Source organism: Eurosta solidaginis, chromosome 2 (assembly GCF_040869045.1).
Source record: "Eurosta solidaginis isolate ZX-2024a chromosome 2, ASM4086904v1, whole genome shotgun sequence".
Classification (NCBI taxonomy): domain Eukaryota; kingdom Metazoa; phylum Arthropoda; class Insecta; order Diptera; family Tephritidae; genus Eurosta; species Eurosta solidaginis.
In genome coordinates this window covers 9,878,531-9,892,943 of record NC_090320.1, presented here as the reverse complement: position 1 = coordinate 9,892,943, position 14,413 = coordinate 9,878,531, and the positions used below count along the sequence as shown (strand labels likewise).

The 14,413-nt window shown below is 39.2% G+C and overlaps 1 protein-coding gene across 1 annotated transcript; it reads left to right on the top strand.

Moving 5' to 3' along the window:
* The first annotated feature begins 1,049 nt into the window (after nucleotides 1-1,049).
* On the top strand, nucleotides 1,050-10,771 carry dtr (defective transmitter release). Its single transcript, XM_067764346.1, has 6 exons — nucleotides 1,050-1,285; nucleotides 2,679-3,049; nucleotides 5,970-6,068; nucleotides 6,135-6,199; nucleotides 6,261-6,346; nucleotides 6,538-10,771. Exons 1-6 carry the CDS (start codon nucleotides 1,090-1,092, stop codon nucleotides 10,761-10,763), a joined length of 5,043 nt encoding a protein of 1,680 aa, XP_067620447.1. The 5' UTR covers nucleotides 1,050-1,089; the 3' UTR covers nucleotides 10,764-10,771.
* Nucleotides 10,772-14,413: the final 3,642 nt, after the last annotated feature.

The following is a 14,413-nucleotide window of genomic DNA, read 5'->3' as shown; positions in this document are numbered from 1 at the left end:
TGGGGACACATTGCATGCAGGACATACATTTTGTATGTCTGGGTTGGTTCTGGATAGGTAAGAGTTTAACCTGTCACAGTAACCAGATCGAAGTTGAACTAGAGTTTCCCTAGGGAGAGTGCGTTCTTCTTCTGCGAGTTCTGGATATTTTTCTTTAAGAACTGGATTTGCCGGGCAACTCCTGACATAGAGGTCCGACGCCTGTTTGTGGATATCACTGAGGACCTGCTTGTGCTTTTTTGCTTCATACTAAGCAGTCCATATAAAGAATAAATTCAATTGTATATGCGCTTAAAAAAAGAGCTACTACTGTAAGATAAAAATATAAGTACCAATTTCAGTTTAAGGGCTATTTCCCATCTCTAGTTAACACTGTGTCGGCCGCCGTGGTGTGGTGGTAGCGTGCTCTGCCTCCTACACCGAGGGTCCTGGGTTCAACTCCTGGGCAAAGTCTCACCAAAAATTTAGAAACAAGTTTTTTCAATCAGAAAAAAATTCTAATCGGGGTCGCCTCTCGGAAGTGATTTGGCAAACACTCCGAGTGTATTTCTGCCATGAAAAGCTTCTCAGTAAAATTCATCTGCCCTGCAGATGCCGTTAGGGAAAATTAAAATTAGCACGACCTACCAAAACTCAGCACTCAGAACTAAAACGCGAGCCTTTCTTTTGATATAATTTCACCTAAATTGTCATAAAATAGGAGATACGATCAAAAACTGATTGATGCAATTCTCTCGTGGGCCTGCATGTGAAGTGTCCCCACATCATACAACCCTTCTTTGCCCCTGTAATTTGTAACCATGGCGATTATTCGGACAGCCTGCTATAAATTACTCCCCACACTTTCACCAACTGTTGTCAACAACAACTTTGTGTGATCAATATTCCATTTGAAGAGAAATTCAAAGTGTGTCAAAGACTAAAAACAGCAAAAGATAATAACGTTTATTGCACCAAACGAAAACTTTTAAGAAAATAATAAAACATTTTAGTAATAAACTTTGAATAATATAAAAAAGAAGCTCTAAAGCCTTTCCGACTACTTCAGCGGAAAACGGAAATTTCCTACACTCAAAGGGAAAGCCCACAATGGAACGCTATTACGTCGGCTGTGATAAAAGAGGCAACGAAACGTATAACACCAATACCAACCAAAAAAACAATGAGCGTAAAGAAATCACGGGCTTAACACGCATAACTAAAAAGCGCCTAAAAGAGCTCTGCAAAAAAGATAAACTCTATCAGACACCAGCGCTTAACGATGTGCTCTATTTGCACTACCAAGGTTAGTGGTGTAGATTGGTTGGTCTATTATGGTCTGCTTATTTGTAATTTTATACGGCAGCATGAAACTCTTAAACATGTCAAAAAATATCGAGGGTTGTCAAAACACCCGTTTTGGACCCAGTATCGTTAATCCGAAATCAAAAATTTTGCTTCTGTCAAAAAATATTCACGAAAACCCGAAAAATTATACTGGACCGCTTCGAAACCATAGTATTTTTGTACAGGACACGTTTCTGCTTATAAAAAATTACTCTGGGTGTGTTCAAGATCGGTATGGGATCAAAATTATATCTGAGAAAATTTCCTTTCTTTTCTATGTACAACAAATTACAAATGCCGCATTAAAAATTCGAATTTATTTTGCAGATATCTCTTTAATTAAGCAAAATTGTAAGCTTCCGTTTTCGGATTCGCGGCCCTTGGTCTAAAACACGCCTTTTGGCACCCCTCCCTATATTGTTGGACGCTTTAGGAGTGTTAGGCTGTCGCATATAATAACCTTTAGGTTTGGAGTGAACTAATTTCCCTAGGGTACTATGGTAGTCCCTTAGGGGAAAAACGTCCTCTATAAAGATTACGACATGTTTAAAAATTAATTTCACTTTCATACTGGTTTGCGCCTTCGAAAGCTTAATTAAAAGGACAGAGTTAAGTCTAATTATTGAGCTGCATTGCATTATACTTAACTAACATGATCGACACTTAACCTATGATAAATAAATATATACAAGGCGCGATGACCTCCGAAGAATATTTAGGCACAGCTTCGCTCTTCTGCACCGTGCTCCTTTTTAGATTTACCTGCAAATTGGCGGTACGGGACGCCAACTCCGAACGGCATCTGCATGGGGGATGAGTTTTTACTGTTTTTCATGGCAGAAATACACTTTAAGTGTTTGCCAAATCACTACCAAGAAGCGACCCCGCTTAGAAAAACTTTCTAATCGAAAATATTTGTTTCTAAATTTTTGATGTTGTTTCGCCCGGGGCTCGAACCCATGATCTTCGGTGCGGTCGGACTACACCACGGCGGCGGCCTTATCCGATTAAGCACCATTTTTTCAGATTAAAATCAAACTACAGTTAAAGTTGGCTAGAATATAACCTTTTATGTTTTGATGCTTAGGGTCGGTTTTTCAGTCAAAATTTAAGCTGCAGTTAAAGTTGAACTCAGTTAAACCTTATCATATTGGCCATTAACATAAACATTTACAGCCCAAATGGCAGTGTTAAACTCTAAGTAACTTAAACTAGCACTGAAAACGTGGGAGTTAATATGGGCTTCAAGCATAAGGTAGTAAAAGCACTCTAGTTGTCTTCCTGCTGAGGGGATAATAGATCATTGTAGCAAGCATTAGCCTAGTTTTTATTAAACTCTTTTCTTTCCGTAGGCATCGACTGCATTGAGTGTTTGGAGGAATACACTGGCCTTAAATGCCTGTGGCTAGAAAGTAATGCAATCTCCGAAATTCAAGGATTGGACAATCAAAAGCAACTCAAATGTCTCTTCCTACAAAGTAACCTTATAAAACGAATTGATAACTTGGAAAACTGTCCAGAGCTAGATACCCTCAATTTAGCATCGAATCATATAAGACAAATTGAAAATTGTGGCTTTGATGTGTTGCCGGTGCTGAGTACTCTCAATTTATCCTCGAACTTTTTGAAGGACTTTGATGGACTTAAAGATTTGGAAAATTGTAAAACACTTTCCGTGTTAGATTTGTCGAATAATCGCATCGATGATATATTAGTAGTCAAGGTGAGTGAAAAGGTATTTAAGCGATATGAGTGCGGTTTATAGGTACCAGTGGGACACACGGTACCTACATTACATTGACTGGTATGCCCTTCCAAAAAAATTCCTAAAAATACGTGGGGAAATGCAACTAATAATCTATTTTGGACTTCTCTCTTTAACTTAACTACTGCCGGGCGAATTACACAACTCAAGCACGGAAAGTTTTAACATGAAGAGTTAAGCGGTTTATTAAGTCCGGCACTCATCTCTACCATGGAACTAAAAGTTCATTTACATCACCTGATGCTTTTATTTTATTATACTCAGTTGAGCAGAGCTCACCGTCCGTCCGTCCGTCCGTTAACACGATAACTTGGGTAAATTTTGAGGTATCTTGATGAAATTCGGTACGTAGGCTCCTGAGCACTCATCTCAGATCGCTATTTAAAATGAACGATATCGGACTATAATCACGACAACTTTTTCGATATCGAAAATTTCGAAAAACCGAAAAAGTGCGATAATTCATTACAAAAGACAGATAAAGCGACGAAACTTGGTAGATGAGTTGAACTTATGACGCAGAATAGAAAATTAGTAAAATTTTGGACAATGGGCGTGGCACCGCCCACTTTTAAAAGAAGGTAATTTAAAACTTTTGCAAGCTGTAATTTGGCAGTCGTTGAAGATATCATGATGAAACTTGGCAGGAACGTTACTCCTATTACTATGTGTACGCTTAACAAAAATTAGCAAAATCGGAGAAGGACCACGCCCACTTTAAAAAAAAAAATTTTTTTAAAGTAAAATTTTAACAAAAAATTTAATATCTTTACAGTATATAAGTAAATTATATCAACATTCAACTCCACTAATGATATGGTGCAACAAAATACAAAAATAAAAGAAAATTTCAAAATGGGCGTGGCTCCGCCCTTTTTCATTTAATTTGTCTAGGATACTTTTAACGCCATAAGTCGAACAAAAATTAACCGATCCTTTTGAAATTTGGTAGGGGCATAGATTTTATGACGTTAACTGTTTTCTGTGAAAATGGGCGAAATCGGTTGATGCCACGCCCAGTTTTTATACACAGTCGTCCGTCTGTCCTTCCGCATGACCGTTAACACGATAACTTAAGCAAAAATCGACATATCTTTAATGAACTTAGTTTACGTACTTATCTGAACTCACTTTATCTTGGTATGAAAAATGAACGAAATCCGACTATGACCACGCTCACTTTTTCGATATCGAAAATTACGAAAAATTAAAAAATGCCATAATTCTATACCAAATACGAAAAAAGGGATGAAACATGGTAATTGGATTGGTTTATTGACGCGAAATATAACTTTAGAAAAAACTTTGTAAAATGGTTGTGACACCTACCATATTAAGTAGAAGAAAATGAAAAGTTCTGCAGGGCGAAATGAAAAACCCTTAAAATCTTGGCAGGTATGACATATATAAATAAATTAGCGGTATCCAACAGATGATGTTCTGGGTCACCCTGGTCCACATTTTGGTCGATATCTGGAAAACGCCTTCACATATACAACTACCACCACTCCCTTTTAAAACTCTCATTAATACCTTTAATTTGATACCCATATCGTACAAACTCATTCTAGAGTCACCCCTGGTCCACCTTTATGGCGATATCTCGAAAAGGCATCCACCTATAGAACTAAGCCCCACGCCCTTTTAAAATACTCATTAACACCTTTCATTTGATACCCATATCGTACAAACATATTCTAAAGTCACCCCTGGTCCACCTTTATGGCGATATCTCGAAAAGGCGAACACCTATAGAACGAAGGCCCATTCCCTTTTAAAAATACTCATTAACTCCTTTCGTTTGATACCCATATTGCACAAACGAATTCTAGATTCACCCCTGGCCCACCTTTATGGCGATATCTCGAAACGGCGTCCACCTATGGAACTAAGGATTACTCCCTTTTAAAAAACTCATTAACACCTTTCCTTTGATACCCATATTGTACAAACAAATTCTAGGGTCATCCCTGGTCCACCTTTATGGCGATATCTCGAAACGGGGTCCACCTATGGAACTAAGGATTACTCCCTTTTAAAATACTCATTAACACCTTTCATTTGATACCCATATCGTACAAACGCATTCTAGAGTCACCCCTGGTCCACCTTTATGGCGATATCTCGAAAAGGCGACATCCTATACAACAACCACCACTCCCTTTTAAAACCCTCATTAATACCTTTAATTTGATACCCATATCGTACAAACACATTCTAGAGTCACCCCTGGTCCACCTTTATGGCGATATTTCGAAACGGTATCCACCTATAGAACTAAGGCCCACTCCCTTTTAAAATAGTCATTAACACCATTCCTTTGATGCCCATATTGTACAAACAAATTCCAGGGTCACCCCTGGTCCACCTTTGTGGCGATATCTCGTAACGGCGTCCACCTATGGAACTATGGATTACTCCCTTTTAAAAAACTCATTAACACCTTTCTTTTGATACCCATATTGTACAAACAAATTCTAGGGTCACCCCTGGTCCACCTTTATGGCGATATCTCGAAACGGCGTCCACCTATGGAACTAAGGATTACTCCCTTTTAAAATACTCATTAACACCTTTCTTTTGATACCCATATTGTACAAACGCATTCTAGAGTCAACCCTGATCCACCTTTATGGCTATATCCCTAAATGGCGTCCACCTATAGAACTATGGCCCACTCCCTCATAAAATACTCTTTAATGCCTTTCATTTGATACACATGTCATGCAAACACATTCCAGGGTTTCCCTCGGTTCATTTTCCTACATGGTTATTTTCCCTTATGTTGTCACCATAGCTCTCAACTGAGTATGTAATGTTCGGTTACACCCGAACTTAACCTTCCTTACTTGTTTTATTTTTTGCTTGAAATATCTAGATATTTGCTAAAATGCCGCAATTGCGCGTGCTGGCACTGCAGGGTAATCCAGTGGTATCAAAACTGCCGCAATACCGAAAGACTCTAATACTAGAATGTGTGAGTACTTCTCATTGGAAGACTTGGAAAAAGGTTTTTAGTTTAAAAAATTGCTGTTTCATTTAGAAAGAACTTACTTATCTGGATAGCCGTCCTGTGTTTCCAAAAGATCGTGCTTGCGCTGAGGCCTGGTAAGTGCTAACTCTGCTTAATATTAAAAGATAAAGAATATTTATTTTTCAAACTTTTTAGGAAAGCTGGCGGCTACGTAGGTGAGCGCAAGGAGAACGCCCGTTGGAACCGTATGGAACGTAAGAAGATACGCGACAGTGTTAATGGTGGGTAAAGATTTGTTTTGTGTTTCCATCACGTATTAGTTAGCGCATATGACTCCTTGAAGATACGAAGTTCGCAAAGATTGAGAGGTCAATATTCAGAAATGAGCGCAAAAGTTGTGGGTACCTTCAAGAGGTCCTATTCTAAAGATCACATTCTTCAAAAATATTCAAGTATTCCTAATCTTTTCCAGCCACAATTCGCATGCGAAATAAGCACAAACCACCCGATCAGCAAGATGCGCTTTTCAACTCTTCTGATTCAGAAGACGATATGGCCGAAACGAAGCGTCAGCGACAAGCTGAAGTAGATGCTGGCATAAATATGGAGCTCGGTATATGGGAAGAGGTGGTGAATGATGATACAAAAACGGAAACATCGTCAGACATGAATATCAGTTCTTCAACATCGGGCTTAAATACAACCGATTCAAATGCTAATATTTCCGAGGATTCAAAATCCATAGAGATACATGCAAACCAAGATAGAGAAGAAGAAAAAGTTGCAAATAATTCGGCTGATACAAAATGTCAGCTACTAGAGATATCACGAGATGGTAATATGGCAGAAATATTAAAAGTGGTGGATATAAGAGCTTCTGAGGCCGAGACAAAAGGTAGCGAAAACAAAGATATACTAAAAGGACAAAAGCGTATGTTCATTGAAGAAATACCAGACGCTGGGAGGGCAGAAAATGGTGAAATTGCAAACAGTGTCGTCGACGACCTGTTGGATAATGAGATCATACCAGCTGTTTTAGGCGAAATCCGATCATTGGATAGACCTTTCTCAGCAGACAATCTTTCGGACTCTGATGATACGAACAAAGACGAATATAATGCGACTGTGAATGCGATTCGTAGGATTACGATGAATGATCTTTCAACACCGTCGCCGAAGAAACGTATAAAATTACAAATTGAGGTGGATGAGAGTTTGGGGGAGGTGGAAGTTGCGAACGAAATCGCAGCAACACAAAGTGAAGCCACTGAGAAAGAAGTTGCGGAAACACCGAACGAAGAACTGGTGATCAAAGAAAAAACACGTGAACAAATAAAATACGAAAAAGAATGTGAAGAAGCTAATCAAAAAGTGGTGGAAGACTTTGAAGAGCTCTCGACATATATGGACAACTTTTTTGAGGAAATGCAACAGAGCACAGAGGGAGTGAATATAGTAGAGGCAAAAGATGATCACCTTGCCAAGCAAGACTCTGAAACCGAGGTTACTGTAAACAGCTGTACAAAATTGGGAGGGAACGGCGGGATTTTAGAAGAGATTGTCGCTACCGAAGACGTAAAAATATACGGCAAAGAGCAGGAAGAAAATACCAGCGGAAGTGGAAGCGATGTACCACCAGAGGCTAGCAGTCTTACTAAGGTGGTTATGAAGGTGGAAGCAATGCGCAATGATGTGCCGGGAGATCACGCCGATATACCAACAGAGACTGACAAATTTGAGAAAGCTATAATTAGAATTGAGAAAGTGCCATTAGAATTCAAAAGACCACAAGAGCAGACAAACGCTACTTACGAGCACGAAGAACGCGAATTGCGCCAGTTATTACAGAAACTCGAAGACGAAAACGAGCAATTGTACAATCTCAATAATACTTATCGGCATGTGCTCGAAGAAGACATACGCGAAGAGATTAAGTATCAGGATAAAGAAAAAAGTGATGACTGCGTGGGAATCTGTGAGGAAATAATTAAGGATCTTCTCGATGAACTCACTTCCAAGAAACCGAAGAGTTTCGAATTTGGTGTGATTGAATCGGATGACGAATACAGCTATTCGGATCCGCCCAAATTAACAGAGCCTCCTACGCGTACTATACGAGAAGTTTTGAGCTCCTTCAACGACCTTTTGCAAGATATCGCGCGCAAGAATCGTGAAGAGGAAGACTGCAAAGAGCGTGTGGGTATGGAGGCACTGAAACGTAAACACTCGTCCACCGAGGCTGAAAAGGCGGCAAGTCTACATAACTTGCTTAGTTCACCTAACTTACGCAATTTCAATGGAGATACCAAGGAAATATTGGATGAACAAATTGCTGCAGAAAAGAAACGGGAAACGCAACGCGTTCGCAAGCTCGTGGATCGCGTTTATGCACAAAAAGATAAGTACTATGATACTTTGGATGTAGTGGATGGTAAGTTGGTGGTGGTAAAAAAAGACACAGGCGAGATAGAAGATTTACCAGAGAGTAAATTAACCTACAGCGATAGCGAAGGTTCAGACGCTTATAAATCTGCGAATTCGGATAACGAAGAGGATACTGCTCCTACACGTTTTTGGGATACCAAAGTGCATAAAGAGGAGCGCGTGGGTGGTTTTAAGTTGCCTTATAGACCTACAGAACGCATTTCAGCAATGACGCTAATACAGAAAACGAATGCGTTAAAGGAGAAAGAGGAAGCTGAACGGGAGGCAGCAGACGAGGAGGATAAAGAGTCAAACGAAAAGTTTTATTCTCTCGAGGCAAATAAACCGGCTAATTTTCACAACATAGACGAAGAGTTCATAGAGAAGTTAAATTTTGAAAAAGCTGCATTTGAAAAGGAGGCAGACGAGAGGGTGGAATGTGCTCGCAGTTACACTGAGCTTAAGCAGATTGTGAAAGAGAATAAAGAAGATTTGAACTTGACTGATGATGAGAATGTGATGCTACAAAAAATGTTAGGACGTGCAGAGAAAGAAGAAACCACTAAGCAGCCCACAAATGCTTTAACCACGGAAGAAAACGAGCTTCTACATAAATTGGTACAACGTACAAAGGAGAAAGAAAAAGCAATAGAAGCAGAAGTGCGTGAGGTAACTATGACGCCGACGTTGTCAAAGCAGACTTTGAAAATTCTGGAGTTCAACAACAGCGCTAACAGCAATAGTGAGACCATTGGGAATGGGGATAGAGAAAAGAATAAAAATTTTATGAATATGAAGCAGCTAAATGCACAATTTCCAATACCGAACGCCTTCCGAGATATGCTGGGCGATTATGATATCGGCAGAAAGGCGACACACGTGACTTCTGCAGATTCCGAGCTAACTGTATTGTATATGAAAGAAAATAAAAACAACGATCGCCAAGAATACGATGAGCGTGAAGTGTTAATTTGCGGAAGTTACGAGCAACCGCTCCAGCTGAGCAGAGGTGGGGTATTATATGCGACTTACGAAGGCAATGAAGAGGAGGTTGACGAGTTCAAAGATATAAGCTGTGATGATATATTGCCGAAAAGTGAGAATAAGATGGTTCGTGCGAGTTTAGAAGATCAGCAAGAAGTGAGCGAAAAGACGATGGAGATCTCAACGCAGCTTGCCGATGCTGGTGACACGGCGCCCGAGCAGCAGCAGGAGCGTCTAAGTGATGTAGCAGCGAGTCTGCTCACGTTTGATGGTAGTAACTATGAGGAGTTTGGTATTGATAAGGAAACAGCGCGCGGTGTTGTTGAATATGAGAAAATGTTGAATTTTGGTTATGAGGAAGAAGAAGAGTTTATTGATGCACCGATGCATGAAGAAGAGTTAATGAAAATTGTAAAGGAAGCTTTGAAAAAGGATGAATTTAAAGAAGAGGGAGAGTGTAGTGAGTTGAAGCATGAAGGCGGCAGTGGAACTAAACAGGGATTTGAACGTTCCCTAAAAGCCTCTTATGAAACTAAGGACGGAGGTACACAAGAAGAGTATTTGGCTAGAAAGGTAGAAAAGCTGATAGAAAAGCAAATGAGTGCGGAAGACGAAACAGAAATGAAAGCAGAGCTCGAAAAACGTATTAAAACAATAGATGGTAAAGTCGACTTAAAAAAGAGTGAACACGAAACAGACGAACACGGTCAGGGTATCGGGCAAGAAAAAAAGCTATTGAAAGAAACTAAATTTCAAGAACTTTCAGACGAACACAAAGATGTTCCAGCTAGAACGATTGATGCAGGTGGTATGGCGACCGAGAATCAGGCATCGGAAGAGGACACAAACTCAACCAATGCCGCTACAAAATCAGCAACAAGCACAAACGAGCTTCAATGTACTTTTGAAGATTTTAAAGTTTTTAGGGTTCTGGGAAATAACTCTGTAAAAACTAATGATGCTACAAGTGAGTCAACCGAACGACCGGCTTCGAAAGAGAATACCGACTCAACGCAGATGCCACACCCATCAGCCTCCTCAGTTGTGCCAGAACTAAGCCCCAAACGTTTGCCCAATACACTGGCAAAACGTCGCAGTATTCAGAATCTACTCAAGTCGCCCAACTTGAAGCAATTCAACAATGATACTAGCGAAAGTTTAGATGCCCAAATTAAGGCAGCCACAGAAGATGATTTCGATGTTATTGAATGCAGTCTACAAGTAATTGGAGATAATGATGAGGTCGTTAATGAGATTTCAGTCAATGCGGATATTACTTATCGGGCTTAAAGAAAATAAATTCGGATATGTATTGGACAAAATCAAAGCATGTATGCACTTATGAATGTATGTAGGTATGCATTGCATATGAATAAATGGAAAATTATTAAAAGATTTTACGCCATAATTGGAAATTGGGTCAAATTGTTTTCTAAGATATTGAGTTGTCTTGAGACAGGGATTAGTAAAAATTAAAATTAATTTAAATTACTCAATTTTACATCAACTTAATTGTGCATTACTGTGATGCAAGGGCACAATTCTGAATAATACTGACCTTGACCTTGGAGATCCGAGTGAATTTAAGGGCCATATTCTGTAACCCGATGCGAATGGAAATACGATTCGAAAGCTGCCAATCACATACAACTTTTTTTCAAATCCGAAAGAAATTTCTTTGGAATCGCGCTACATATATAGCAAGGCCCAGGCCGAAGTACTTTCGCTTATATCTGGAAAAAACTGGACCGTTAAGCGCGAAGTGACGTAACTCAACCTAATCACTATCCATGCAGCTGGAGCAGGAATGGTTTTTTCAGTATGTTCGTAGATAAACCATATGGACAGTGTACTATCACAGCTTTAGCTAAAGTGGCTGAAAAGTACGCCTCTGCCACCTCTGGTTCAGAGAGACTTCAATTTCTGAATAGTGCCGCTCTTAAGTCAATTCTAAAGTTATCCTTTGGCAAACGTTCTCTGAGTTAGGCGCGCTTTTATATTGCAGATAGACATCATTTTTAACCAGTTACATAACATACTACTCGCCAGAGAAAAGAGCTTGGTATTCGGGAGTCTTTTGTTGATCTCACGGAGGGCAAAAGAAAGGTATGCATTGCATATGAGTTATTATGGTATCTTAGTTGAGATTACGTCTTAAGCGCTGCCTTTAGGAGGCGAAAGGCACGCGTTGTTGTTGTTGTATTAACAATAAAGACACACCCCGAAGGCTTTGGGGAGTCTTATTGATATTGATGGTCCTTTGCCGGATATAGATCCGGTACGTTACGGTAACAAAGCACAATTAAGGTACGAACCCGACTATCTCGGGAACGATATATATGACCATATTAAACCTTCTAGGCCATGCCTCCCTGCCCACCCCTTTTTCCATGAATAATTTGGGGTCGCCAGAGCCTCGGCTGTTAATGAAGCAGGATTCGCCACGGGTAGGTGAAGTTGACAATTTGGTTGGAGAAGCTATTATTGCGCTGGCAACCCCTTGAATCAATTTGTTATTTTAGTCGCCTCTTACGACAGGCATACCTATCGCGGGTATATTCCAATCCCCCTAACCAGCTGGGGTCGCACGCGTCGTTCCCGCAACCGTTGAAATTACACAACATGTCTAAAATTTGGCCCTACTCAGGGCCATAAGCAGACGAAAACTACTAAAATAACGACTGAGTGGAATATTGGATGGTAAAGTTTTGCTCGCGATAGTGACAACTTCACCTTTCTCCTGAGTTTATTTTATCCTGAACGAGCAGAACAAGCAATAGATAAACTAAGGCACCCTGAATTGCTATTCCACTGCTCCCATGCTCTGAGACAGAGGTTTGTTACACTGAAGTCCATTGCAGACGTAAGGAATGACAGGAGCATAATAAAAAGTACCACTAGTGAACTGTTCTAAATGAGTTTCCCGTCCTAACATAACGTTGTCTCCAACTCAAACTTCTCATGTATGGTAGAATTTGAACACAAACCAGAAAGAATTGGAATTGGGAGACACTTACGTCAAATTGAGTCGGCGGTCATATGACAATAGATCATAATGTAAGATCGAATGAGCTAGCTAAGGAGGGCGCAGCCCTCAGAGCATGAACGGTAGACATTGCAATCAGATAGGGCGAGATAAAATGGAGGTGAGATATGCATATTATCAACCAAGCAAAAAAAGGCGTGGAGCCACGAAAATTATCTTATAACATTGACCCTATATCTTGATGAAGATTTTCATTCTGGTCATCGGACAAGCTTCGGTGAGCCTGCGAAATTTAATTTTTTTTACCTTTTTTCGACTTTGATTTTTCAGGTTTTTTCATGACCTACTAAAAAACTTTTCATATGTATACCCTGTCCGACCCAAAAATGTCCGCTAAAAACGTCGATAACTTTTTTTTTCAAAAAACTGTTATCGACAACGTTTTTAGCGGGCATGTTTGGGCCGGACAGGATATACATGAAAATTTTACAATCAAATGAAAATTTTTTGTTATTAATATTAGAGAAAAATTGTAAGTTTACAATTGGCGATGGTTACTAGGACATGTTTCTGAATTTCACTTCTTCATCAGCTAGCTTTTCGGGAGCTGAGCGTTGAACTCGAATCTCCAACATTCATATCAGTGCAAAGGCAAGATGCCTCTAGCTGCTAAGCCATATGAATGTCCCGTTGTTCGCTGTAAAATTGGTCTCTAAGAGTTGCCTTTTTTTTTGTTTATATTCCTTTTGATCACCATGTAGGCACATGCACTCTGTATGTAGTTTATTCCTAATAGTGTGGATATGATTTTTAGGCGCGCCTTTGAAAGCTTAGTAACATTTGTTCGGATTTTTACAATATTTGTTTTTAAAACTTCCGCTGTTACTATTATATCAATATGAATATGAAAATTTTTTAGTAGTCATGAAAAAAAACCTTAAAAATCAAAGTCGAAAAAAAGTAAAAAAATGAAATTTCGCAAGCTAGAAAATTATTTTTTTGGGTATGCGTAGTGGAACTTTTTTTCCTGAGCCCAAATCTTATCAAAAAATCGATGGCGCGATATCGGTTAATAAATCGACCCAGTCTAATATATGTATTTATATATTCAATTGAATTGGTGCTATCTGTTTCTTTTGTGCGATAATCGCGCTGAGTAACGACGCGCAAGTCTTGTTGTTTAAAATATAAAGATTAATTAATACGAAAAACAAAATCTTTCTTATCAGTTGCTCTGTTTGATCTATTGAACTTTTGTTCTATTAACCGCAAACCAGCTCAGAAATAAATGACAACCACTTCAAACCGGTTTATAAAAATCATTCCAATCACCAGACAAACTACTCTGGATTCATTTTTATATATTTACATTGATAAGCTTTCAAAAGGAGACGAGACTCTTGTATTCTTCTTTATTCAATACGAGCGCTAATAATCAATTATTTTGAAAATAAACATATTCGAAAACAGTATGCCTCATGCAACTTGTGCTAAAAATGCTGCGAAACCAACTCAAACCGGTTTAAATGATAAGACTTCAGCAAAGAGGTTTGTAATCTCATCATTCGGCTTATGCGCTGACAAAAGGTCCTAAGGTTATCCGTCGTCCCGTCATTGGTTTATTATTAAATAGATGGGTGACAGTAATTTAGTTTGAGTGCTGTACATATATAGAACGAGCCATTGAATTCTAGAGCTTATTATGAATAATTACAGCTGATGAGTTAAAAAATTCCGTTATTATCGAAAATATTAAAAATTGTTGTCATGTGGATGGGACAAACAGGTTTTTTAGGTGATTTTTACTTTCAGAACCCTGTAGGAAAGGTAAAGAACTTTAAACGGATTTCTAATAAAGTATCACTCTATATTGTCTGCTCCTCTTTAATGTCGGAAGCTAACAACACTTGCGACGCTCTTACTTTTTCATAGACCAGGGAGTGTGGTGGCGTCC

Bases quoted from the DNA above. Each gene is read 5' to 3' on its own strand.
- dtr (XM_067764346.1), top strand. From the start codon at position 1,090: ATGGAACGCTATTACGTCGGCTGTGATAAAAGAGGCAACGAAACGTAT. The intron at 1,286-2,678 runs GTTAGTGGTGTA...TTCTTTCCGTAG, and splicing joins GCTCTATTTGCACTACCAAG to GCATCGACTGCATTGAGTGT. The intron at 6,200-6,260 runs GTAAGTGCTAAC...CAAACTTTTTAG, and splicing joins CGTGCTTGCGCTGAGGCCTG to GAAAGCTGGCGGCTACGTAG.